The 26,638-nt window shown below is 53.1% G+C and overlaps 1 protein-coding gene across 5 annotated transcripts in view; it reads left to right on the top strand.

Annotated features, from left to right (window-relative positions):
- Nucleotides 1–26,638, top strand: part of ZMIZ1 (zinc finger MIZ-type containing 1) — a 227,258-nt gene that overhangs the window by 113,691 nt on the left and 86,929 nt on the right. For all 5 annotated transcript variants that reach the window (XM_045841873.1, XM_045841874.1, XM_045841875.1 and 2 more), the window contains exons 4-6: nucleotides 7,842–7,950; nucleotides 14,105–14,218; nucleotides 21,020–21,125. In XM_045841873.1, the coding sequence (XP_045697829.1) occupies nucleotides 7,891–7,950; nucleotides 14,105–14,218; nucleotides 21,020–21,125 (280 nt within the window). In that variant the 5' untranslated portion in view covers nucleotides 7,842–7,890. The remainder of the gene's footprint in view (nucleotides 1–7,841; nucleotides 7,951–14,104; nucleotides 14,219–21,019; nucleotides 21,126–26,638) is intronic.

Genomic DNA, 26,638 nt, shown 5'->3' with positions numbered 1-26,638 from the left:
GCTTGACCAGGGGGCCGGCACCTTTGTCAGGGCGACATCGACATGCATTCTCCCGAGTAAGTTGTCCTCCCTCTATTAACGTTTGTGTCCCAGAGCAGGTTGTCCAGTGTGGCAATGTGGGGCTGGCCCTCAGGAAGCCCCAACTCTGACACACCAAGGGTGCACTGTGTCATCCCACTGACCACCATTGACAGTGGGTGCTGCTGTAGACGAGGGTGGGTGCTGGGAGACTGGGTTGTGGAGGGAAGTGGGTCCACCCTTCCAGGAGCCCCAGTTGCCAAGCCATAGTGTCTGAACTCTGGTCAGGAGGTATGGAGCCTTCTCAAGCGTGGCATGGAGCACTCCCTGAGCTGAGGAGGGAGGAACTGGATTTGGAAGAGCTCATGTCCAAACCAGAATTTCTCTTCTCAGAGCACTGTCCCCTAAGTGATTGCACTTCGTCAGCTCCTCAGTCCAGTGCAGCAGTGAGGAGAGGCACCTTCCTGTTGCACAACTGAGGACACAGACTCCGGGAGATAAAACAGCTTCTTACAACCTCATACAGCCAGGAAGGGTTGACTCAGGGCCCACCCCTAACCCAGGAGCCTCACTGTGCTCCAGGCCTCAAGCTGGCCCAAGAGCCAGCTCCAGCTGCCTGGCCAAGAGTGGGAAGCAGCTGGTCCTGGGCAGCTGCCCAGAGCTGCCTCTTGCTTCCCTCTCTATTTCTCATCTCCTGTCCATCTGCCCTTCCCTGACTTCCCTGGGATAGGGCACAAAGTCACTGTCTTCTCCCTGTCTCGGCTTCACCACCACCCTCTTCCTCTGACTCCAGGCAGCGTACAGTCTCCCAAGGACTAGGAGTGGAAGAGTCACATACGTGTGCCCCCACGGGTGGCCCTAACCTCTCTGAACTTCTGTTTCTTCACCTTTAAGATGAGGAGGGCCTTGGACTATGTCAGTGCTTCCCTACCCTCAGTCACTTTCATCCCATTTGTACTGTTTAAGGTGGTTCTTTAACCCATTTAGGTCTGCCATTGCTCCCTAATTTATCCTCATCCTAAATAATAGTATTCACACATCAGCAGTGATCCCATGGACCACCTAAAATAATTCTTCCGCCAGTAGTACATGCATCACTCCCTGAGAATCCTGGACTGGACTGTTGAAGTCTCTCCCAGTCCCAAGACCCTCTGATTAGGGCTGGTCGTTGAGGTGTTCATTATTGCCACTCTAGATCACAATGGCTGTCCATCCATCCATTCATCCATCCATCCATCCATCCGTCTAATGAGCACTGCTGAGCACCTGGTGGGTACCAAACCCTGGGCTAGGCTCTGGGAATTCATGACTAGATGGCAGCCCAGCTGGTGGGGGAGATGGACACAAAGATACACCATTGTCTCGTACCGCCAAGGTAGGGTGCGAGACAGAGGCACTGGAAACAGAAGATTAGAAGTGAGTGGCTCTGCTGGGGGAAACCAACAAAGAAGCAGGTGACAGTTGAAGCAGCCTTCTGGATGAAGGGGCAGGCATTTCAGGCTGAGAGGAGGAGGCAAAGACGGGGAGGTGTGATCTTCAGAGCACAGTCCAGGAGATGGGGGAAACTCAGGGGGTGTGCCTGGAAGTGGTAGAAGGTAGAGGTCAAGCTGAGGAAGACCTGAGCTGATGCCGTCACATTCAGGGTTGGCAGGTCACTGCTGAACCCAGGGCCGGTGATATCTATCTCTCTCGGAGTCTGAGAGCTGGTAAAGGGGCTGGCCGGAATAGGTCCCTCTGGGCCCCCATGATCCCCCACCAGGGTGAGCAGTGGGCAGGTCCCAAGCGTGGCATGGAGCGCTCACTGGCCCTGGCAACGTCTTGGAATGCACCCTCTACTCTGCAAGCTGTGGGTACAGGCCCTCCACCCCCACTGCCAGTGCCGCTCACCCCAGGGGACCTGAGCTGCAGATGTGCGGGGTGATTGAATCATTTCTGCACACCACTGCTCACACAGCTCCCCTGGGGACCCCGCCACTTGCCTGTGCAAGCTGTCATGAGATGTGTGTGCTCAAGTGCATCTGTGCCAACGAGTGCATAGAGTGTGTACATGTACATCTTAAGTATGCAAAGGGGTACCTATGTTTGTGTATGCACACACATAAGCAAAACATCTGCCTTAGGTGCTTGTGTTAAGTGGACTGGTTAACTTGTTTGGCTTCAAAAGTAAAAAATAAAACACACTAGTGTTAGTATAGCTGATGTTGGCCTACCATCCTGGGGAGCTACCTCCAGGGCTCCATTGACATACCTGTTGGGCAGCAAAGAACACCCTGCTTCCCTGGTCCTAAGAGGAGCCCCCTGAGGGCCATGTGCCTTCCCCAACCTTCTGACCAGGAGACATGCTTCCATAGAGCCCCAAGACAACCCGGGGCCCAACTCAGAACAGCCAGCTGGGTTCCAGTCCTTCTTGTCCCTTTTTCCCCTCTGGGTCCTTCTCTTCTCTCAGCTCCTGCCTCGAGGGCACAGGACCAGGTGGTCCCCCAGTGCCCTTTCAGCTCTCAGTATGCTACTGTCTGAGCAGCCCTGTGTGCTTAATAGCAGCTGACTTTTCTGAGGCATGTCTTCTGTGCTAGGCACCACTAAGGTGAACTTGGTCAGCGCTATACTAGGTGCTGAAAAGTGTAAAATGAGACCTTGGCCCTTCAAGAGCTCAACTAGGGGTTGGGAAGATAGACCAATGAGATCATTGGCCATCCATCAGAAAACTTACCTATGTGCAGTGAAGCCAGGCTGAGCGAGCATAAGGTACAAGGACAAGTGTGTAGCACCTACAGTCTTAGGCTCCCCTAGAACAGCAGGCCTCTAGGAGTTTCCCGGGCCCACCTTGGGGCAGGCTGGCTGTGCTGTTTGAAAGCCAAGTATTCTCCAGTTGTTGAGATGGAGTTCAAACAGCTAGAGCTCCTGACACAGAAACCCTAAGATGCTGGAGTTTTAAGGGAGGCTAGCCTTCATTTTCTAGATGGGGAAACTGAGGCCTGGAAGAAGTGGCAGAGCAGGGTCTCCTCCAGGCCCCTGAGCTGACTAGCTTTGCACTTCCTACAGGCTGCGGGCTGCTCAAACAAGGAGACAGGGCCAGGGACCAGAGGAGTTGGGGGCTTGACTACTTGAGCCCACTCTGCATTTAGAGGCAGATAGGCACGTGGAAGGGCTGGGGCCATGGACGTACCCAGAGCCATGCCCAAAACACTATCTCCATTTGGGAGGGAGTGCCACGGTGAGCGCTCGGGCTGCAGCCCTGGAGGATTTGTAGCGATTTATAAAGGCTTATAGGAATCCAGGCTCTGAGGAGGGAGCAAGCTGTGTCCCAGCAGCGCTCCTGTGGCAGAGGGCGACCTCTGCTGGCCACTGAACACTGGCCACTTTGTGACGCCAGCCAGCATGCAGGGAGCCCAGTGGCCTTGGAAGCAAGTGGATGGATTTGGATGGTTCAGGTGGAACCAAGGAGACATCTCTTTGAAGCCAGTCACAGCCTAGGGTGGGAACTTCCAGGAGTCTCCTGTCTTGGTGGAGTGGAAAGAACAACAGAAAGGCAGATAGTTTGAATCTCAACCCAACATCTTTCAGCCGTGTGATCCCCGGCAAGTCATGCAACCTCTCTGAGCCTTTTGGACTAAGTAAATTAGCATCGCACAGGTCCAGGACTGGTGCCTGCACATAGCAGGTGCAGAACAAATGGAAGATCCCAGACTACCCCTCAGTAAGCTCCTCTCTCATGCCTACTTTAGCCCACCCTTTGTCTGGGACCCTCAACTTTCCATGTCCTGACCCCTCTTCTGCAGGGGCCAGAGCTGCGAGCCCCATCCCTTCCTGATGGTAATAACCCTGACATTCCATTGATCTCAGCAGCTTAACGATCTCATCTCACCTGTGAGTGCCTCCTTAATCAGCCAGTCATTTTGTTCTTTTATTATAGGTTAAGATACACATGACACATGATTATGATCTACGGTGTCTCTCCTGCTGGCTGCCACTCACCCTATGGGTCTTACAGGTGTCCCAGGCCCCTCTGTTCATCTCTCGGTTTCTGTACATGGAGCCCTAGCCTGGGGCAAAAACACTCTGGGGCTGGACCCAGCTCAGATGTGCTGTGTGGCCTTGGACAAACCACTGTGGGCCTTGGGCTCCCCCAGATAAAACCAGCCCAATAGTTAGGTCAGTGTGAGACCTTAAAGGATCTTTGGCTATTGGTATTCTGAGAATCTTTGAGTCCAGATGCCAGCTCAGCCCAGCCACTGGCTTCCAGATGGGATTGCCATGAGCTGGCATGGAGACTGACCTGAACTTGGACAGTTCTGTTCCCCCCACCCCAACCCCACCTCTTCCGTTTGCTTCCTAAAGTGAGACCTGTGGCCCCACTGCCTCTGGGCCCAAAGGTGACTCTGCCTAGGTGGGTCTGGATTTCTGATGTCTTCTAGGGGCTTCCCTGGGTGGGCTGAGCACCCACAGGCTCCAGAAATGATCGGTTAGTCACTTAACAAGTATTTTATCACAGCCCTGCTAGATTTCTGACCCTAGACAAAATGTCTTGTCTACCCTGGGAAAAGTTCCTACTTAGGGATAGAGCCTTGTGAGACCATCTAATCCCCTCCCCCTCAACACCCTGCTCTACAAATGGGGAAACCAAGGCCTAGAAAGTCAGAGAAGCCTTCTCAAAGCCCCTCTGGGTGCTTAGGTTCATCAACAGTGCACCCTGCTGGCCACTTGGCTCTCCGCAGGCCCTTTGTCCTTGCTGTGGCCTGAAGATGGGGGATTGAAGCCTGCAAAGACCTGGGGTGTCTTTGTGCTCCCTGTGGAACTAACCCAGGCTTTTGTTTAATGGTTCCCTTCGGCTGGCTGTGGAAACTGCACTCTTTAATGGTGACTCTAGCAGCCAGTGTTCACCCGTGCCTATCGTGGGGACTGTGTGCCATGTGATGCCTAGGACACCACCAGGGTCCCTTCGACTCAGAGGGGGTTTAACATCAAGAACCACAGTGGCTTCCCTGGAAATGCCAGTTTTTTCTCCCACTTGGGGCTCCCCCATATTCCTCCTTGCTGAGTCCACCACAATTTGTCCCTGGCCCCAGAAGTACTCGCCTGGCGGAGGTTCTGCGCACATAAACTCAGCCCCTGCCGGGGGACACCTTCACCGCCCCCCCGCCAGGACACATGTCAACATCAGAGAAGCCTCCTGCAGGGACCCCCTGGCACCTCCCGAGGACCTGTACGGAAGTTTAGGCTGGAATGGAAAAGCCAGATTCTGAAGCTAGTTGTTACTACAACCTCCAAGCTCAGTTTCCTCATCTGTAATGTGGGAGGGTGTATGTTAACACTGTCTGTGCCCAGTGACTGAACCAGCACCTAATGTATAGGAGGAGCTCAGCAATGGTGACCTGAAAGATGACCTAGAGTGAATACAGGTTTAGACCAAGAGTTTCTTGAACATAAGAAAATTCATTTTAATCTTTGCCTGCCACATAGATCTAGCATAGGAACGGCACTGTATAGATGCTGAAAAGCATTTACTGGGTGAATGGGAAGCATTCGTGGATGGGTATGTGGAGACTGGAGATGTTTATGCGGATGCATGGGTGGATGGATGGAAAGGCACTGCGCTGGATAAACGATGGATGGAGAAGTTGGCTGTCTGGGTGGATAAATGTGTGATAAGCGGGATGAGTAGAAGGATGGTTGGTGGGTTGAGGGTAGAAGAAATAAATATGGGGCACTATCCCCATTTTTATCTCTTTGCTGGAGAGCTCCAAGATAAAGTGGACCCAGAAAGCACTTATCAAAAGTACAATGCTCAAGTGACCCAGTAACTCCACTTCTAAGAACATGTTCTCCAGATTAACTCACACACGGACGATGTGGCCAATATAAAAGGTGATCCTGCAACACTATTTGCAATAATGAAATTTGGAGATGGCTTCAGGCTTTATCACCAGGCTGGCATGTGAGCCCCCTGAGCAGAAGGGCCTTTCTTGAGCTGCAGACCTCACAACAGCCCCTGGTGGGGCTAGATGATTCATCTGTATCTTGGAACACTGCACAGCCATTAAAAAATGAAAAAGGCTCTTATGTCTTGATGTAAAAGAAACTTTGAGATAATATTAAGAGGGAAAAATCAAGGGTACAGAGAGTGCATGTACAATGCTTTTGTCTTATGTTTGTATTTAAAGGGGTGGAGGGTACACATTCATACTGGTACTTGCTTCTCTAAGCAAGCCCCTCAGAAGGAGACTGACGGCTGGGCCCCCCAGGAAGGGTACCTGGGGTCTGGGGATTGGACCAGCACTTCACTGGATACCCTTGCAGACTTTCTCAGTTTTGAACCACACAAGTGAGCAGCCTTTCCAAGCACAAGAGGAACAATAAGGAGTGCTCTAGGGGAGCTGTTTAGTCAAGAGCTCCTTGGAGGAGGAACAGGACTTTCTTCCCAAGGCTAGGGCCCGGTGTGCTGTGAAGGTGCATGTGCTGGGGGCAGAGTGTAGGGCATGGAAGTGGACAGGCATATGGATACAGTCCAGGCACCCTGGAGCCATGGGGTCTTGGCAGGTCTCTGGACCTCAATTTCTTCATCTGTAAAAAGGAGACAATTCTAATCTTACAGATTGAGCATGAAGAGAAAAGGAAAGAATTCACAGGCCCAGCATACAGAAAGAGCCTAGTCAGTGGGACCTTGGGTGACATGGCCAGAGATGAGGAGCCTCAGGGTAGCAGAGAAGGCCTGGGGCCATGAGCCTCAGTTCAGTGCCCTGTGTCTGACCCACATGTCTGCAGTCTGAGATACCCACTGCATTGTGGGAAGTCAAACCCACCCAGCAGTGGGCAGGCTTCTGCTTTGGCCCAAGGAACCCTGAGCAGTGGGTACACTAGAGCTGAACACTCTCTCCATCTCTCCCTTTACCATCGTGGCCTCTCTGGAGAGGCCTGGAGTCTCCCGGGTCTTTCTGGAGTTCAGGGAGCCTCCTCCACTTAGCTTCACCACCTGGGAAGAAATGGCACTCATGTTCATGTTTCCGAGCCCACCGCCCATTCGGAAAGAGTGAGCCTGGTGACCAGGACATCCACGTACCCAGGCCACTCAGTCGTGGGCTGGCACTCAGAGCCCTGGTTCCTTTTTGGCTCTGATGCTGACTCACTGGGCCACCCTGAGTAACTCCCTTCCTCTCAGTGGCCCTCAGTTTTCTTGTCTGAAAATGGAGGTGGTGCTAATTCCTTCCCTCCTTCTTTCCTAAGAGGCCAAGGGGGAAAAAGTAGAATTGGGAGTGGTTTTTAAGGTGTGAAGAACTCTAAAGCAGGGAGGATTTGAGGAGGCACATGGCACCCTTGACAGGACTGCTGCACTTACACCACGTATGCAGTGAAAGTGGTCACATGGGAAGACCCCCCCCCGGCCCCCACACACAGCCAAATCAAGTGGGCTAAGCCCTGAACCAGGAATCTAAAGATAAGGCTGCTGTCCCACCCCCACCACCAAGTGCACATGTGTGCATAGAAGTGCGTGTGTCTGAGTTTGCAGTTGCATGTCCCATAGTGGATATGCCTGCCCAGTGCTCACATTAGTCACCACAGAGAACACCCAGGAGCACCTCCTGCCCTCAATCCCAGCAGGGCTCCTGGGGCCAAGCATGGGGAAGGGCTGGCTGGGCAGCTGGGGCCTTGGTTCTTCCCTTCAGTGCAGGGCTGCCTGGGGCAGAGGCCACCATGGCCCACAAAGGGCCCAGGAACCTGCTGGGAGCCACTGGGGCCAGAATGTCAGCATTGGGGTTGGAAGGTGGCTAAAAGGCTAGAAGGCCAGGTATAACCCCAGTGACACCCACTGTCCTCTCTCTTCACAGGCTGGACAACGTTCATGGCTCTCGGGTAGAACCCAGTGAAACGGCCAGAATGAATTCTATGGACAGGCACATCCAGCAGACCAATGACCGACTGCAGTGCATCAAGCAGGTGGGTGTGTGGCCCGCATTCACACCTCTGCTGCCCAGCAGCTGGCAAGGACAGGCAGTTGGGGTGCTGTCCCCTGTGGCTGGGCATCTGGGGCTCTTCGTGGAGGTTATGGAGGTTATGCATGGGTCGACTATCTGGGGCTCCTTGGCCACCCACCTTGGGAGAACATTGCTGGCATGGGCCAGCCTAACACTGGAATCTCACACATCTGCGTTCAAAGGCTGGCTCTGCCCTGTCCCTTCCCCTATCTTCCCAGCTATGTAACTTTGGGCCAGTGTTTTGCCCTCTCTGGGCTCTGCTGAGTGCTCTGTGAGGATGCAGTCAAGTGCCTAGTCTTGACTAGGACTCACAGATCCAAGTTCCCACCTCTCTGCTCCAGTGATTTTTCTATAAAGAAACAGAAAAGAAAAGGTCCTGAGAAATTAGATCATGTTACAAAAATAGAAACTGAGACACAGAGAGAGGAAGGGAGTCCCCTGAAGTCACACAGCCCAGCCCCGCTGGTACTGGCAGGGCTTTCTCCCTGAGGGTGGTGAGTTCCCCCTCCTGCCAATGCCCACACCAAGCCTGAGAGGCGAATTGCCCGCCAGCAACCTGTCTGGATTATTCAGAGGCAGGGGATGTTCACAGTGGGCCCAGAGACCACCACTTTGAAAAGCCTGGCTGAGCCTGGACAGGCGGCCCCCCAGCCCCAGTGGAGGCCAGGAGGGGTGTGCCCAGCCTCTGACTCAGGCTCTCTGCAGCTCTGCATGGTAGCGTCTGTGCCTTGACTCCAGAGTATTATTTTACTGCAGGAAGGAGCAGATATGGTGGAAGGGCTGTGGGCTTTGACATGACACAGGCATGGGGCCAAATCCTCACTGCTCCATGTACCCACAATGAGCAGTCCTTCTGTTTCTCTGAGTCTCAGTTTCTCCACTCATCAAATACAGCCAATCAGGCCAACCTCATAGGGTGCTGTGAGGAGAATATTGTGAGTGAAGCATATAGCCCCATGCTGGCATGTGGCAGGTGATCGGCTAATGGTGGCAAGGCTGTTGTCCTCAGTGTCTCAGCGACAGGGAGGGAAGTGCTGGGGCGTGTCCCCTGGCTTCAGCTCTAGTAACCAGCATGTTTGAGTAACCAGCATGGGCCACTGGTCTCAGCACCCCAGCCACAGCCCCGCCCCCAATGCAGCTTGTCCTCTTGAGCGCCAGGGCCCAGTGGAGCTGAGGCTAGTCTCCGGAATGAGGGATGTGTGTCCTCTCATTAGCATCAAGCAGAGCAATCTCGGAAGCCTGTGTGGAGTCTGAGGAGAGGAAATTGAAGAAGACTTGTTACAGATTGAACTCAGCCCGAACAGCTCTCCCAAATGCCAATTATGCCTTTGTTCACGGTCACAGAATAGAAACCAGACGTGCGCTCTCCCCTCCCCTGCCCTCCCTCCTCCTCCTCTGCAGGGCTCTCCTGGCTCTGCCTTTGACCCAGTTTCTCCAGCCCATGAGGGATCACTGTCAGTGCCCTCCACCCCCCAACAATGCAACCGTGCCCCCGTGCGTGAGACTCTCGTTGTGCCAGACACACAGCTGCTCCTAAGACCTGATCACAACTTGACCTTTCTCCTCATGCCTGGTTCTGCATCACCAGGAATCAGGGTGGCCTTTACTCCCAGGGCTCCAGCCCTCTCTAAGTGTGGCACACAGAGCTCAGATTTACTAGCAAACTTGGGTCCAGCCCTCATTAGCTACCTGAGTTGCCACTTTATCTCGCTTTGCCTGTGGAATGGGCACAGTAATGCACACCCAGCTGTTGAGGGCAGAGCAGCTGGAAGGCCAGGGATCACCTCAGCTGCTTTTCCCAGTCTACCCCATATGCCATGTGTGCACGCACACAACATGGAGCTCTGCTTTTGGGCCAGACAGTGGCATGTTTGTGAGGGTGAGCAGGCTGTCCAGATGCCCTCCAGGCCATCCAGAGTTCCTTGCGTCCTTCATGCCCCCCTCCAGTACCTCCGGTCAGACACAGCTCGGCATTGATGTCTGTCTGCTCCCCAGCTACCCCAGAGGGTGGCTGTGGCTGGCTGAAGACTGTTGATTCTCAGACGTCCTTTATCCTAATCAGAAGAGAAAGGCAAGCAGGTCTGCATGCTATGAGGATGACAGATGTGGCGGCTATGCCTGCCTCTGGCTGGGAAGGCTGTGGCTCCCATCAGGGGCCTCATATCCTCTGACTCTTGGCCCTGCCTCTCTTCTACAGCTTAGTCTTCCCTCCACCACCACACACCTTGGTTCTCGCCATTGCTGCACTCGCCATCCACCAGCACCCTGCTGCCTACCTTCCCTCCAGGCCTCTGGCTCAGCTGCCTTTTCCCCTTCTCAGCCTCAGGTACTGGGAAAACCAGTGCCCTCTACAATGTGCCCTACTCAGAGGTCACTGGTACATCTGGGCTCCACGTGCAAAGCCTTGCAAAGCAGCCGATTCCTGCACAGCAGCCTCCCCAACCCCCAGATGCTTTGTTAAGCATCTATACCATCCATCTCTGAGTGCCCAGTGCTTCCTGGGCACTCAGCTACCTCACCCCTACAGCTCAGAAGAAAAAGGAACAGGGCATATATCAGGCCCCTCACAAGGCTACTAAGTTCCTTGGGGGCAGAGAATGTGCCATATTCATCTCTAAGTCAGCAGTCTAGCACAGTGCACAGGCCAGGGTAAGGCCCATGTATGCTGGGGGAAAGGAGCAGGGGTGGACTTACAAATCGATAAGTAAGGGAATGAAAAGTGGGTGGATGGATAGACATATGCATGGACAGTTAGGTGGGTGGATTTAGATGATAGATGGATAAATGGATGAATGAATGGGTGAGTGAGTGGTTGAATAAATTTCAGATGGATAGGCAGATAGGTAGGTAGATGAATGAATGGATGAATGCTAGATAAAGTAGTGAATGGATGAATGGGTCAGTAGATAAGTGGATAGATGGTTATAAACAGATTCATATTTTGTTGGATGGATGCATGGATAGATCATTTGATTTACAGGTGGATTGACAGGAAGATGCACTCATCACTTGGTCTGGGTAGCCAATCCCTGGTCTGGGCATTGATGTCCCCTACTCCTGCCCCAACAGACTCAGTGGCTATTGGATATAGCCCAGATCTTCTGAGGAATTGTGGAGATGGGCAGGCTTTCTGATGGGGAATGAGATATTAGTGTCCAGTCACAGCCATAGCTGGGGAGGCCTCTGCCTATGGTTCAGATCCATGTTCCCATCCCCAGACCATCAAAGGCTGACTGAGCTCACCCATGCAGTCCTGGCTTCTCCATGTGCCACTGGGGACCTGTTCTGAAGTAGTCAGCTTGCTGGCCTGTGCCACAGGTAGACCATCCTTGGGACAGTTAACTGCTCACTGACCATTTCTGTATGGGCCTGGCCTTGGGCCATCTACAGTTCCAGAAGTGAACAGAGCATTCTTTCCATGCCCAAGAAGCTCACAGAAGAAACCAGAGGTAATACAAAGGTCCCAGTATACAGAGCAATATTAGTCCTTACCTGGCCCCTCTTCTGTGATGGAAATATCATTAAGTATATTGTTTCTAAACCTTGCAGCAGCCCTGCAAGCTGTCATCACCCCACTTTAAGCTCGTGGACACACCAGAGCAGTGTGGCTCAGTGGCTGAGAAGGTGTTTGGTCCAGGTCTGCCTGACTCATTTCACATTGCCTAGTCCCTCTGAACACTCCAGCCACCTCATAGTGAAAATGGGTGACAAAGGCACCGAGAAGGTCTGAAGTGGGGGGTGGGCGGTGGGTTGGCTTGATCAAGGCCACAAGCTACTGAGCAACAGCCACTGAATGGGAGGCCCAACATTATTTCTACCAATGAGTTGTGCCCACAGGTGACCACCCAGACTCCAAGCTGATGGCCATGTGAGCTGGCTAGGGTGAGGATAGAGACGTGGGGCTGGCAAGATATGGAAGTCTGGGTGTTAGGGGCCAGAACAAAACTGGATCCCTAAACCTGGCCTCAGAGGCCACTTGCGAGCCCAGAGCCCCACTTGTGGTGCTGAGGGTGGAGGTGCTGTGGGCAGGCAACTCAGAGAGCAGCCTGTGGCAGCTGCTGACCCTACTAATTAAGTGTGACATCATGTAAATAAACGGAATAACTCAGTTAGCAGAGGGAGGCTGCTGGGCAGGGAACTAGCTGACTTGCTTGGCTTTCTGCGTGGAACCCAGGTGCCACCCATGGCCTCGGAGGAGACCCGTTTTAGAGAGAGTGCACAGGGACAGAGGTGAGGACCCACTGCTGCCCTCCCAAATGGCAAGTTTCTATATGTGGAAGTTCCTCCTGTCTTCTGCAAATCAAGTTCAGGAGCTCTGCCTTTGCAGAAAGAGTACTGAGGGAAGCGAGGGCTTCAAGCTGCTGAGCACAGCTGTGCTTCCAGGAGAGCCTCTGGGAGACAGAGTCAGGGCCAAGGGCAGCCCCACATGGGAGCACCCCACGCGCCAGGCACTTTGCCAGCGGCCGTATAAACCTCACCTTTTTTAATCCTCACCCCAGCCCCTGGGACAGAGGGCTGTGTTGGTGCACACTTGCCCTCTTTCTTTCCGTCATCTCCACTTCTCCTTGTTCTCCCACAGAAGGAGAGTACTCTAAGTCATTCCACTTTCTTCCACCCATCTTTAAATCTTGCCTTGCACAAACCACATCCATGACAACAGTCATGAAACTGTAAGTGGAAGAACAAACATTCCCCCTGCCATACCGTGGTCTGCCATCCCTACTTTACAGACAGGGCAACTGAAGCATGGAGAGGTGAGGCCACCTTAGCTCAGCAGCTAGTAGGAGGGGAAGGCAGACTGTGACCTTCAGGGGCTGCTGCCCCGCAGAGGCTCCCACAACACGTTTTAGCCCCTTCCCACTTCTGGGACCTAGAAGCTTCTAAGACCCCTCCCTGCCCTGGCTCTGAGGCTGACTCATGCTGCAGGTAGGGATGCTGCAGTCCCCAGGGGCAGCTATTGTTCCCTGTCTCTCCCAGCACCAAGGCCACAGGATCTTTAAAAGGTACTGCCTTCCCCTTACACTCTGACCCTTGTGGACACTAGATATCCCACTGGAGGACCCACATTCAGGCACACCCAGCACTGGAATCCCAGCTTCATCCCCACGAGCTCCATGACCCTGGGCTCAGTGCCTAACACAATGTGGCCTGGGAAGACATGCATAAATGTTAAATATGGGAGGGGTGGCCTGAGTCTGAAGCAGGATCGAGAGGCCTTGGCACCAGAATTCAATTTCTGTTAACTTAGATCCACTGACTGGGAGGGGCCTGAGCTCGGGCCAGGACCCCTCCCAACAATGCCAGTAGCCCTCCACCCCCATGCCAAGCCGAGCCAGACTGGGTGCAGGAGACCATGAGTCAATAAGCCACATATACCAGACCACAGTGTGATAATAACCTGGGCATTGTGTGTTTCCCAGCTGGGTGTGGCCTGGAAGCCTCTTAAGGCTCCCTTGCTCCAGTCCTATTCGACTGTAGCAGAGTTTGCTCTAAAGCCAGAGGTAGTTTGGTGGGCATCATCAAGAAGGAAGCTCCAAGCCCTGGCTGGCATAGCTCAGTGGATTGAGCGTGGGCTGCGAACCAAAGTGTCGCAGGTTCGATTCCCAGTCAGGCCACATACATGGGTTGCAGGCCATGGCCCCCAGCAACCGCACACTGATGTTTCTCTCTGTCTCTCTTTCTCCCTCCCTTCCTTCTCTAAAAATAAATAAGTAAAATCTTTAAAAAAATAAAAAAGAAGGAAGCTCCAGGGCCAGCCTGTCTTGGCTCAGGAAAAGCCAGCCCCTAAGTATGAAAGCCAGATGCCACCCTTCTGAACCATACACTGGGTTCACCTCTCACACTGCTAGCATCCAGAGAAAACCCTTTAATATCTACCATCATTGCCTTTCTCTAGACCTTGGTTTTCCTGTCTTTACAATGGGGCTGCTGATCCCCATGCTGCCATGGATTGGGCTGGGGGAGAAGATGCAAAGGGAAGGTGTGTGAGGGGAAGTCAGAGAAAGCTCATTAATCAGGCCTTCAAGCCTACTCCCCAAAAGGCCTGGGGTCTTCTCTGCTACCTGTACTGGCCTCATACCTGGGACCTCATGCTTCCTCCTTTCCCTCTCCCACAGCACTTACAGAACCCTGCCAACTTCCACAATGCCGCCACAGAGCTGCTGGACTGGTGTGGGGACCCAAGAGCCTTCCAGCGGCCCTTCGAGCAGAGCCTGATGGGCTGTCTGACGGTGAGTCTGCACCCTCCCCCACCTACACACACCCAGAGAAGATAGCTGTCGATGAGCATGCCTGGCCAGGTGTCAGGGAGGGTGATGAGAGAGAGGAAGACACCACTGTTGGAGGCAGTGGCCCTCTCTGTGCACCCTAACATGCATACACCTTGGGAAATTGGTCTGGTGGACAAACATAGTCCCTGTGGAGGGTTCCCCACACTTGATAAGAAAGGCCAGGCCTACTGTGGGGAGTTCCAAGTCTAGTAGAGTAAATGTTCCATCATAAGCAAAGCAGAGAGATTTTTGAAGGGTTTGCAGCCATCTACCCATTTGTTTATTCACTTAGGTAAACATCTATTGAATTCTTTTTATGGTTATCCATCCACTTATCCATTCATATCAGCGTTTATTGAGCTCCTATTATATCCATCTGCCTATCTAAATAAACACTGATTGATCCCTCATTTATCGTGTGCAATTCCCTGTGCTAAGTCCTATGAAACCAATGATGAATAAGACTCTGCTGAGCCCAATTTCCTCTTTAGTAGGGGAGACAGATACAGAAAGAGGTGGCTGAGAAAATCGTGTGCAGAGTGGAGGCAGCACAGAGAAAGGAAGCATGAACTACCTGGGAGATGGGGCAGGTCACAGAAAACTGAGAAAAGGAGTCACTTAAACATCTGTAGGAGTTCGTTCCATCTGCACAAGCAGCTGAGGATAGCCAGTGTTCTAGGAACATTGCACATGGAATGGTATGTGCAAAGGCCCAGATGTACACCAGAACCCAGAGAACTGAAATTCACTCAGCTTGGTAAAGATCTAAGATACAAGTGCAACAGAGGCCAGGCCCAGAGCTGGTGGCACAATATGCCAAGTTTAAGAGCTTGCCAGCTGACAGCCAGCCACAGGGAAGGAGCCCGAAGCTTGTAAATGTCCCCAGCCACATGACCTGTATCAGTAATTGTGAGAGGGCAGCTGCTCGGAGGGCCCTGAGTCAGCTCTGAAGAGAATGTGGTAAACAGATTGCTGTAGGACAGGAGAGACCAATATGGATGCCTGGCCAGGCAGAAGCAACGGGTAAAGACAGAGGGCACCATGTTTCCTCTAAAGCTGCAGAAAGGAAGGAAGCTAAAGGCCCAGGACATCCCTGGCATGGAGTGAAAGGAATAGCAACAATAACAAGGACCATCATTAACAAACATCTCTTCTGTGCCTGATGCTGAGCTTGGCCCACTGGACACACCTCCTTGCTGAATCCTCATACCCACTTTATGCAGCTGGTCCTGCCACCTTCCCCACTTTATAGAGGAGGAAACTGAGACTATGACTGACTTCCCAAGGTTCCACAGCCCATGAGAAGTAGACCTGGGATTCAAACTGAGACCCATCTGCCTCTAGAACGGATGCTCCTGGCCATTAGGGATGCCAGGCAGGGATACAGCCAAGACGCTCCCAGACTCCTCTGTTTGTCCAAAGCTGATACCATCTGGCCCCCATAGGGAACGCCAGGCCAAATCAGGCAGCCACCTGCATTTCCCAGCCCTTCTCATCCTTTAGCCCACTGGGCTATCCCTCCCCAGGTCCCTGAATCCTCTTTTTGGGGATCCTGGTTCAGACTAAACCCTGTGGTCAGGGACAGATGTTACCAGAGGCCCCTTCACTCCCACCCCAGCTGCAGGCAAACCAGAAGTGAAGGAGAAGGTAGGGATCACCCATAACTCGTAGCCAAGCAGGCTGCCATGTTTTCCCAGGACCCTGCCCCAAGCCTGGCCCTGCCTAGGATGTGGGGGCTTGAGGTTGAATCAGACTACGGGCCTGACCGGACTGGACTGGGAGGTGGGCAGGAGATGGCCAGTAACTGGCTCTGTCATTCAGCCATTCACTCAGTGAACATTCATCGAGTCCCTGCAGTGGGCCAGGCCTTGTGCTGGGCACCAAGGGAGAGTGTGGTGAGTACAATAGGCCTCTCTCAAGCAGCTTACTTTCCAGTGGGGAAGCTCACACAAAGCACATACAAGGGTAAGTAAGGACATACACCCCTTGAGAGGGGGCAGGGTGGTGATCAGGAAAAGTCTTCTGAGGAAGTAGCACCTCCAGCTGAGACCAGAATGGCAAGGAGTCAGCTAAGGATGAGAGGGAAGGGTCCTTCAGGCAGAGGGAAACGCTAGTGCAAAGCCCTGAGACTTGATTTGTTCAAGGAACAGAGCAGAGGAAAGGGAGAGGGATATGAAATGAGGGTAAAGAGGGAAGCAGAAAGCAGCTAACACAGGGCCTTCAGGGTTTGGGTAGAAGGTCAATGAGGAGCCCTTAAAAGTCTTAAGCAGATGAGTGATGAGATTTGTATGATGATAGGACCTCTGAAAGAGGAGCATCTTTAGAGGTCAGGAAGAAGGGATTGCGGAGGGCTTCCTGGAGGAGGAAGTCCAGGGAGGACCCTGTAGGGTCTGATGGGACAGGGGAAAGGCTGTGGCTCCCCAGGCAGGGAAAACTATGGACAAAGACACAGTGCCAGCTCTTCTGGGCCTCTCCTCGTTGCACTGTAGCTTAAGGCATATGCTTGGTTGAACAGCCAGCTTTGCCTGCCACCCCTCTGGTCTGCTGCTTAGTTAAAAAAGAGCCCTTGGTCCACCAGCCACAGCTGCAGAGAATGAATCTGACTGCCCTTGGAGCTCAGCAGGACCAGTGGCAGAAAAATGTGGGGTGGAGGGTCATAGAAGACACTCAGTGCCCAAGGCACTTTCCTGGGCACTGTCCCCTTGCATCCTTATGCAGACCCTTCAAGGCTGGCAGAGAAGGGATCATCACTCCTGTTTTACAAACAAGGCAACTGAGAGATGGACAGCAGCTTATTATATATAGTCCCAGGCTGGTACCACTGACCACCCCCAGGAGAAGTCTCAGGTGGCTGGAGCATGGAAGAGATGAGGCAGGTAGGAGGTGGAAGAGGGAAACAGAGACCAGTTAGCACATCAACAGGCACCTCATCTCTCCAGTGAGGAGCTTGCCACAGCTGCAAAGCCTTCCCTGCTGAAGCCCTGGGCGTACGTTCACATACAGCATTTATGTGTGCTGTGTTCACATACAGGACTGTGTGCCCAGTCCTGGCTCTCACCCATGCAAGGACGGCATTTTGTACCCATTTCACGTACGAGGACACTGAGGTCCAGAGAGGTTAAATCACTTGAGTGAAGCAGCAGCATCCTGGCCATGTTGAGAATGGTAGCAAAGTGGGAAATGAGGGCTTTGCCCTGAGATGCTTTGACGGCTTTGATGCCCATGAGGGCTTTGCTCTGGTCAAGATAAAACCAGAACTGGGACAATGGATGATCAGAGCCTGTTACACAGAAACCTGGACATGGAAGATATCCTCAACCCATTATAGGAGAGGAACCTGAGGTTCAGAGAGGTTAAGTAACTTGGCCTTAGGTTGCATGGCATGGAGTGCAGCAGGAGCAGGACACAGGCCCAACATGCCTCCACTTCCCCCTGACTGTTAGAGTCAGAAAGGGCTGTGGGTCCAGCCTCCTCCCCCACCCCCGCCTCCACCCCCACCCCTGCCCCCAGAGCAGAAATCCCTTCTCCTCTAATATCTCCCAGACAGCCTGTCCTGCTTCCTGGCCAGAAGGCTCACGACTTTTCAAAGCAATGCTCTCCCTTTACGGGATTAATGTACTTGCCACGTGACCTTGAGCACACCCCACCCCCCTCCGTCTGGGTTTCAGTTTCCCTCTCTGTGGCTGGAGCAGCCGCGTTTCCTGACCTGTAGGTCCCCCTCAGCACCAGGGCCCAGGTCTCAAGCAGTCAGTCTGAGGAGCACCTCCTGGGCTGGGCCAGCAGGCTGGGCTTGGGTAGCCAGCAGAGGGCAGCAGTGACGAAGCCAGCCTTTAGGAAGAAGGGTCTTTCTCCCCTACAGGACCCTCAGGGTCCTGCCCATTTCAGTGGGAGCAGGCCTCTCTGAAACACAACAAGCTGCTCAGCTGAGCCCACCTCACAGGACTTTCCTGGGGGTCCTCAGGCTGGGCCAGAAGAAGCAAGTAGTTCACATGAGGCACTAGTCACGGGGTCCAGCTTAGCCCACTTGGCCACACCTGTGTTGTATGACTTTCAGCAAGGTACTTCCTTCTCTGAACTTCAGCATCCTTTTCAGTCAAAGGAGGCTGTTGGAGCCAATGGCCCTTCTATAATAAATGCTGAGGCTCAGGGGACTTAGTGATAGACACTCCCTGCTCCTCTGAAGGGCCCAGCCCAGGCCTGCAGGACAGGCCTTGTACCAGCACCAGGCCCTTCTTGCTCAGTTTAGCTAGGTGTTTTGTTTTGTTTTGTCTTGTTTTGTTTTGTTTAAACCAGAGCAACAGAATTAGCCAGTATTGGCCAAACTGTGGGACCTTTACCTTTCTGCCCTCGTCCTAGGGCTTGAGGGTTCCCAGGCAAGTTGGGAGTTATGGCCTTAACCCTCTATGGGCTGTAGAAGAGGCCCTCTCATGGAAAGAGCCCAGACCTTGTGGCCTGGCTGCCTGGGATCACATTCTGGCCCTCTCATAGACAGGCTTTGGAACCTTGGGTTGTTACTTATCCTCGGTTTCCTCATCCATGAAATACCCTCTCCTGGAGCTGTTGTAAGAGTTCGGTGCTTCACTGCTTACGGAACGTTTACCTAGCCCTCAGTACCTGGGAGCCAGCTTCCTCACTGCACTACTCACACGTGTTGATGTCCCCCCCAGACAGAAGCCTCACTGATGCACCATTCCAAACTGTCTGTGTGTACTGTCCGTGCTCACTTGCACCTACCCCAGGCTCTCCTACCAAAGAATGAGGGTACCATAGTCAACATCTGTGCTGGAAGGCACCTTCCAGAACCCTTCTCTCTGCTCTATGGACTGTCTGTCTGCCATATTTGTTTTTCTGCTTGAACAGTGAGACTAACAGTGAGGACCCCCCATACCCTGGGGTGGCCCAGAGTCACTGGAACATGGTTTGGGGGTGGGGTGGAGTAAGCACCACAGTACAGGGGCAAATAGAGCCCGTGGGAAAGAGGCCTGGGGGGACAGAAGACTTTTGTGTCAGGGGTTTCTGTTTGTAGCAGAAAGGCTGAGCAAACATTCTAACCTGAGAAAGCCATTCTTCCCCCCTACACAGGGGGGTTTCCAGGAGATGGGGGTGGGGAGGCAGGGCTCATTCCAAGAGGCTGAGGTGGTCCTGGGAAGGGGGATCTACTGGCTCCTCTCCAATTCACTATGAACTCTCAAGTATTTCCCTCTGTGTTCCCTCGAGTGTTTCCCAAGTATTAAAAAATACTGCATTTTTTAAATGGAAGGATCAGCCGAGATTAGTGGTTTTCCCACCCTGTTTAGCCCTAGAGCCCTTGTAATGAACCCCTAAATATAAAGCAGATTATGGGGAACTATTCTACAGGCTACAGGGGCCAGGCCCAGCATGGCGCCCTGAGGCTTTCTGAGGGCCTGCAGTGCCTCTGGAACAGGTAGTCTCTAGGGGCTTGAGAATGGAGTCTTCCCTTTCTCGAGAGAACCAGCCCCACATCTGGGAGTACTCCTTTCCCAGTCAGCCATAGCCGCCCCAGCTGCTTCCTGAAACAACTCCATTTTCCCAGGTCCTTCCTGCTTAATGGGGAAACCTAATTTGCCTGCTGTTAATGAGGAAGGCGGGCAGGAGGGAGCAAGCTGGCAGTCGTGGGACACCTGGGGTTGGGCTGGGAGGGAGTGAAGCCTGATGGGCATGAGCCTGTGGAGCCATTCACGGGGCCCCTGGAGCACCCCATCCCGCACTGCTCTCCCGGGGCACTGCCAGCCCTCCTTGGCCCTCGCCTCTCCCTCTTCAGGCTCATACTTCTGAGGTTCACAAGGAGATGGATGGAACCTCCAGGCTCCAGCTACACAGCTATTGGCGAACTTTTGCCGGCGCTCTTATGGAAGCCACCTGTGTGCCGGGCTGGTGCTTGGCACTGGAGACAGACCCCAGGCCAACCATGAGAACTCTACAGTTACTGGGCTGGGGTCTGAGGGGCTACAAGGGTGCCTGGCCCGTGCTGAGCAATGACTGTTAGGTGTGTCCATCTGGTAAGGCTTAGCATTTGGGCAACTCCAAGCTGAAGCTCCATGGGATCCAAGTGTCCTAAGTCAGTGTTTCTCCTTGTGTACAGATTTAGACTGGGGTTGGGGAGGTCAGTGCTCTGGGTAGGGTCATTGCTTGGATTAGTGATGGTAGAAAGCACCCCACGGTGGTGGGTGCAGGAGACCTGTGATGGATGGCAGAGAGGTAGTAGGCATGGGAGACCTCCTGGAGTCCAGGGACTAGGAAGTGAGTCTGAGACCTGCACTGGGGGAGCAGAGACCCTCATCTGGGGCATCCAGAACATGTACAGTAAAGAGAGGCAAGATGCCGGAGGAGTGAATGGAAGCCACAGTAACCTTCTCCCAGGACCAATCTGGAATTACAACTAAATTGTGGAGAAATCACCTGGAACAGAACATGTACAGCATCCCCAGCCAACTGCCAGAATGTGGCCAAATTTGAGCTCTCAAAAGCAGTGGGGCCTGGGCTTTGGGGTCAGGCCTACCACCAGCCTGGCAACACCTGACTATGGAGGCTGGGATCCCAGAGCCTGGCACAGAGGAGGTGCTGGTCCATGTTTACTGAGTGACTGAATGAGGCACACTTTGAGTCCCAGCTCTGCTTGGTCTTGGGGACCTGCCTTAGCCTGCCCACCTCACCCATAAAATGGGCATATCTGCTCTCTGGGCTCAGAGGCCTGGATAGGCAGTGACTCACCCCTGCTCTTCCTCCCCTTCTTGTTGGCAGGTGGTCAGTCGGGTGGCAGCTCAGCAAGGGTTCGACCTGGACCTCGGCTACAGATTGCTGGCTGTGTGTGCTGCGAACCGAGACAAGTTCACTCCAAAGTCTGCTGGTAGGTGACCTCTGGGGGGTCCACGGGGATCATCGGGAGGTGGGAGGGGAATGGGATTCTAACCCAGGGCTCTTTGCCATGACTGTTGGCTGATGCCTGGGTTTGTCCAAGTGTGGTGTGAGCCTCCAGGAGCAGCAGCTCACCCACCGGGCTTCAGAGCCCATGGGTAGGGCTCAGCCCATCTTCAACAATTGTTCTTACCTTCAAGGGCACTTCAGGGCCACCCCAGCAACATTATCTTCCTTCATCACAGTGACCCCTGGGCATAAGCACTAAGATCATTCCCATTTTATAGATGAAGAAACTGAGGCTTAGAAACACTGAAGAGATTTCCCCAGGTCACACAGCAGCAAAGTGGCAGAGCTTGGATTTAAGTCCAGGCCTGTACTCCAGAGTCAGCATTCTTTACTCTGACACTGCACTGTATTCATTCAAAAATTTGTCATTTAAAGTAAAACACAAATTAAAATAAAAACAAACCAGCACATGCAGGATTCTGACAACCTGCTCTCTGCATAGTATTCTTCATTGCAACTTTGTTGTCGAATGGTACCATATTAAACAGAGGGTGTGGGAGGAGCCAGGCCACTTCCTGCCTGTGTGGGCTTTAAGCCCACTAGGTAGATATTGTACATTTTCCACCATCCTGGTGAACAAAGCAGGGTGTGCAATGTAAGCTTCAAAAACTCCAACAGACCTGTCATGACCCAGCCCTGTCACTTGCTGAGCATGCAGTCTCTGAGCCTCAGTTTATCTCCCTAGAAGGCAGGAATGATGATGTGACCTACCTGGTAGGGATCACTGTAAGCTCTAGAAATAGGGACAGTGCCAAGCACAGTATGTAAATGTTGTTAACATTCTAATCAAGTCACAACAATTCTTTGAAAAAAAAAACTCAAGTATTTCCTCCATATAACAATAAAATAGACATTTCCTCTGAATTTATCAATCAGTTCTTTGGAGTATGTATAGAAAGAGCCTTAATGAAAACATTTAGTGTGTTTTTCTTAAGTCCTACTCTCTTGAATGTGGGTGTGTCCCTCCCAGGCCGCAGCCTGCACACAGCAGCTGTGGGCCACTCCTAAAAGGTGCTTCAAGGTCTCATCAGCCAGTAGCTTCTGTGGGATGCTTGACGTGCCAGGCTGGGTTGAAATATCATCATTGTATTGAACTGCTTGCCAGAATGTAGTCTTGGAATCTCATAAGTGATGTCTATTCCTGATGGATTCTGCAGGGGGTTTTTTAAAGATTTTATTTATTTTTAGAGAGGGAAGGGAGGGAGAAAGAGAGACAGAGAGAAACATCAATGTGCGGTTGCTGGGGGCTGTGGCCTGCAACCCATGTATGTGGCCTGACTGGGAATCGAACCTGCGACACTTTGGTTCGCAGCCCGCGCTCAATCCACTGAGCTACACCAGCCAGGGCGGATTCTGCAGTTTTAATATTAACTTGAGCCAATGTAACTTTGACAAGGTAAAAATTGCTACTTATCCAAGAAGCATATACATCCATGTCTCTGTTAAGCACCTGCTATGTGCAGGCATCTGGCTAGGGCTGGGTTACCATGAGAAAAAAAACATGGTCCCACCTTGGGAAACCTGTAGTCTGGAGCAGAGGTTGGCAAATGATTTCTGTGAAGGGCTGATGGTAAACAGTTTAGGCCTTGCAGTCCCTATGAAAGTAGCCATAGAGAATACATAAAAAAAAAATGAGTGAGCTAGTCCCAATAAAACCTTTTGTATGAAAGTAGGTATAGGGTATAGTTTTCTGACCCCTGGTCTAGAGAGAGAGAAAAACGGTGATCAGATAATCATAGGTGTGCATGTGTGTGCATTTGTGTGTGTGTATGATTAGTGCCATAAAAGAAAATTCAGGGATGCCATGAGACCACTAGGGGTTGGGGAGGGCTGAGTAAGAGTTGAATAGGTGAAGAAAGGGAGGAAGAGCTGCTTCCCAGGTAAGGGGAACAGCCTGTGCAAAGGGCCTGAGGTAGAAGGAAGCATGGCTTTCGGAAGAACTAAAAGAAGGGCAGTGGTTCCAGAAGCCAGAAGCAGGTGTCAGCAGCAGTTAGACCCATGGGACCTGTCTTGAGGGTTATGTCTTGGTCCTAAAAGTAATGAGAACATGGCTAAATTCTCATTTTGCAAAGACTGTTTCAGCTACAAAAGAACAGATTGCAGGGGCGGGGTAGGAGACAATGTCGATGGAGGGAGCTGGTTGGAAGATTGCTATGGACATTAGGATGAGGATGCTGATGCCTGAACCAGGAAGGCTCCACTTCCTGTGGAGATGAGTGGAGACAAAAGGATGAATCTAAAGGATAGGTAAGAGGCAAAACCAAGACAGGAAAGCATGACCAGAGGGTCAGGGGTAAACAGGAAAGTAGGCTCTCCCAGAAGGAAAACCCAGCTTTTCCCCAGTGAGGGAGGGGAGGCCCAGGGCCCCATGCAGCCCCTCCCTCATGTGTCTTGCATACTCCTCTTGGTACGTGCTATGTGCTCTCCTATATCTTGCTGCAGTACCCAGCTTTGTGAGTCACGGGGTGTTATCTACATTTCTGGATAAGGAAATTGAAGCTCAGAGAAGTCTTGTGACTTGCCTGTTATCACACAGCTTCCCTCTGCTCCCTTTCCCTGAGGCTCAGTGGGTGCATGACCTGCCGTAACCCACCTCTGGGTACAGCTGTGGGAGTCCCTGTGGCCTCCAGTGTGTGTTTGTAGTGGCCACATTGACCACGGCTGGGCCTGCTCAGGCCTCTCTCAGACAGGCCTCTGCAGTTCTAAAACATTCTCTGTCCTCAGTGCTCTTGCAGCTAGCCCATGCTGCCTGCCCGCCCTCCGGTCTTTCAGTCTCTGTCTGGGCTCTCTCTCTCTGTGTACTTCCCTTCCCTGCTGCCTCTCTGACTTTCTTCTCCATGTATGTGTGCATGCATGTCTGTGTGTGTCATGGTGAGTATGTCTGGGGGATTCACTGGGGGGCTTGTGTGCATGTCTGTGTGTGTGTATGTGTCTGTCTCTTCCCTTCTCTACCCTTGCCTCCCCACCTCTGCTCCTGCTGCATCTCCCTGTCTGTCTCTCTTGTTAGGAGGCCAGGCTGGGGCCAGATGAGGGCTGGTGGGATGAGATCATACAGTAAGGAGCAGTGCATTGTCAGGAGAGATGGTGGTAAGCTGGGCTGGGCTTTGCTCTCCAGCATTGGTGGGCTCTGGAGCAGGAGCTCAGGCCTGGGGGCAGTGCTCTTCCGTGTGTGTGTGTGTGTGTGTGTGTGTGTGTGTGTGTGTGTGAGAGAGAGAGAGAGAGAGAGAGAGAGAGCGCGCGCAAAGAGAGTGCAGAGCAGACACTGCAGCAAACCGCCAAGTCAGGCGTCTCCACGTGGGCCCCTCAGATACCCAGCCCCCAGCTCTTTGTTCTGGTGCAGCCTTTAGCCTGATGCTCGCACACGGCAGCACGCGCACATGCGGCGGGCAGGAGCCTCCTCATTGGGAATGTCCTTGGGGGTCAAACTGCTCTCTCCTCTGCCTTGGTACAGAAGGTCATCTGCCTTGTCTCCAGGACCCCGGCATGCCCACCCACCCCCACCGCCGCTGTACACTGGCCCACAGCAACTTGGCAGGCAGCACTGAAATGTCAGGCTCTTCAGCACTGAGCAGGCTGATGCCTCCTGGCTATGTGGGCACCAAGCACCAGGCAGTCGCTATGTCCAAGGTCCCTAAGAGCCCTCTGTATGCCTCTGAGCTACTGTCCACACTTGAATGCCTCTGTGTCCCCTCAGCTAACCTCTGTAAGCAGCCCAGCAGCATGTAAAAATAATAGAATAGGAAATGCTAGAACCCAAGGGATGGGGAGCCCTGTGTCCAGAGAACAGGGAGGGGCCTGCCACATGTTTCAGCAAGACAGGGCAGAGCCCAGACAAGAGCCTGGGGTGCCTGGGGTTGTCCTCATGCCCCTCTTTTCTCCCTGAGGCAGGTCAGTGATGGCTCCAGGGTGTCTTCTAGGAGTTGAGAGGCATGGGGCTGTCAGCAGAGTGGAAAACATGGAGAGAGTAGCAGGTATGGGAGGTACCAGGGTGTCCCAGGGACATCCTGGGAGAGGTGACCTGTAGGCATCTGGAGAAGAGACCAGAGAACTCAGGAGACAGGTCGGAGCTGAAAGAGGAAGTCCCTGAAACCTCTGAGGAAGAGGAGACCAGCCTTCCTTAGGAGAGGGTGGTTGTCAATCACCCACCATGGGCTGGATGTAGCATGTGGACATCTGAGGTCCAACTACTTGCTGGTTTTTAAAGTGCAGATTAGCTGCCAGCATTTGCTCTTTGGAAGACTGCACTGTCAAGATACATGCCTGGCTTCTTTTCAATGGAAACCTTGAACCCACAACTGACTGGGTGGTGGCTGAACTCTTGGACGAGTGCTGTGCTCTCTCCCATACCCCCTGCTCCAGCTGTCTCACACCTGAGCATTTCCCACAGTTGGAAATGCCCTGGGCCCTGTGGACATGTGTGTTTCTGATCTCTATTGTAAGTACGCCTTCACATCCCAACACAGCAGCCTGAGCCCCAGGGACCAGGAGAGGAAGCCCGAAATAAGTGGATCACTTGCTTTGTGTTGACCAACATCAGCTTGGTCTGGTTTCTCTGTTGTGCTAACAGCCCCTAGAGTAGGTGACCCCAGGCCCTGGGAAGGGGACTGAGACATGCCCTGGGCCCCTAGCCAGCCAGGGAGGTGAAGAATCAGGGATGTGATGGAGCTCCTGCCTTGTTCTTCCTGGTCTGGGTACCAGGCAGAAGGGGCTCAGGGAGGGCTCTGTCCATCTTTGCAGCTCTCAGCCCCAGGGGGCTTCTACAGCAACACGTGCAGCAGTCCCAGGGCTCAGAGACAGACCCTGCCCACCTCCCTCAGAGTGCTGGGGTGGGACACGGGCATCAGGTACCACCCAGATCATTTCACCACCCCTCCCCAGGCCTCCTCAAGCAGGAGAAGGCAGGTCATAAACCATATCCCTCTGTCTTTGGAAACAATCCTTCTTGTTCCCACCTGGCTGAATGGGAGCTTTCAGATCCCCACAGTGGTGGGGGCATTCCTGGCCTCTCCTATTTCCACCTTCACATGCCCCCCATGGCCTCTCTCTGCCCCCTCTGCCTCTGCCCGTCCCATAGCATATAGCCAGCCACCTTCCCATCACCATCACTGGGGAGGACGAACGGCCTCATTCAGGGACACCCTGCCAGATCTGTCTCCCTAAGACAAAGCTGTGCGCAGCTCTGCGTGAAAAACGGCTTGCAGCTGCCCAGTGAGCAGGCAGGATTGGTGGGTGCAGGAGATTTGTTAACGCCTGGCGGCTCCCCCAGAGACAGTGGGCAGGCAGGTCCTCTCCGTTGAAATGCCAGGCCACCTGGTTGGTTGCCTTGTCAAGGCCAGGAACTCCTCCTGCACACCAGCCCCCACCCACTCATGGGAGCTCAGCAGAGCTGAGGGAAGGGGACTTGCCTTCCTTCCTCCTCTTCTGGCCTCTGCACTG

This window comes from Phyllostomus hastatus, unplaced genomic scaffold (assembly GCF_019186645.2).
Source record: "Phyllostomus hastatus isolate PE091 unplaced genomic scaffold, TTU_PhHast_1.1 phas_contig_38, whole genome shotgun sequence".
In the NCBI taxonomy this organism is placed as follows: Eukaryota; Metazoa; Chordata; class Mammalia; order Chiroptera; family Phyllostomidae; genus Phyllostomus; species Phyllostomus hastatus.
Note: the sequence above shows the minus strand (reverse complement) of the source record. Positions and strands in the feature narration are given on the sequence as shown.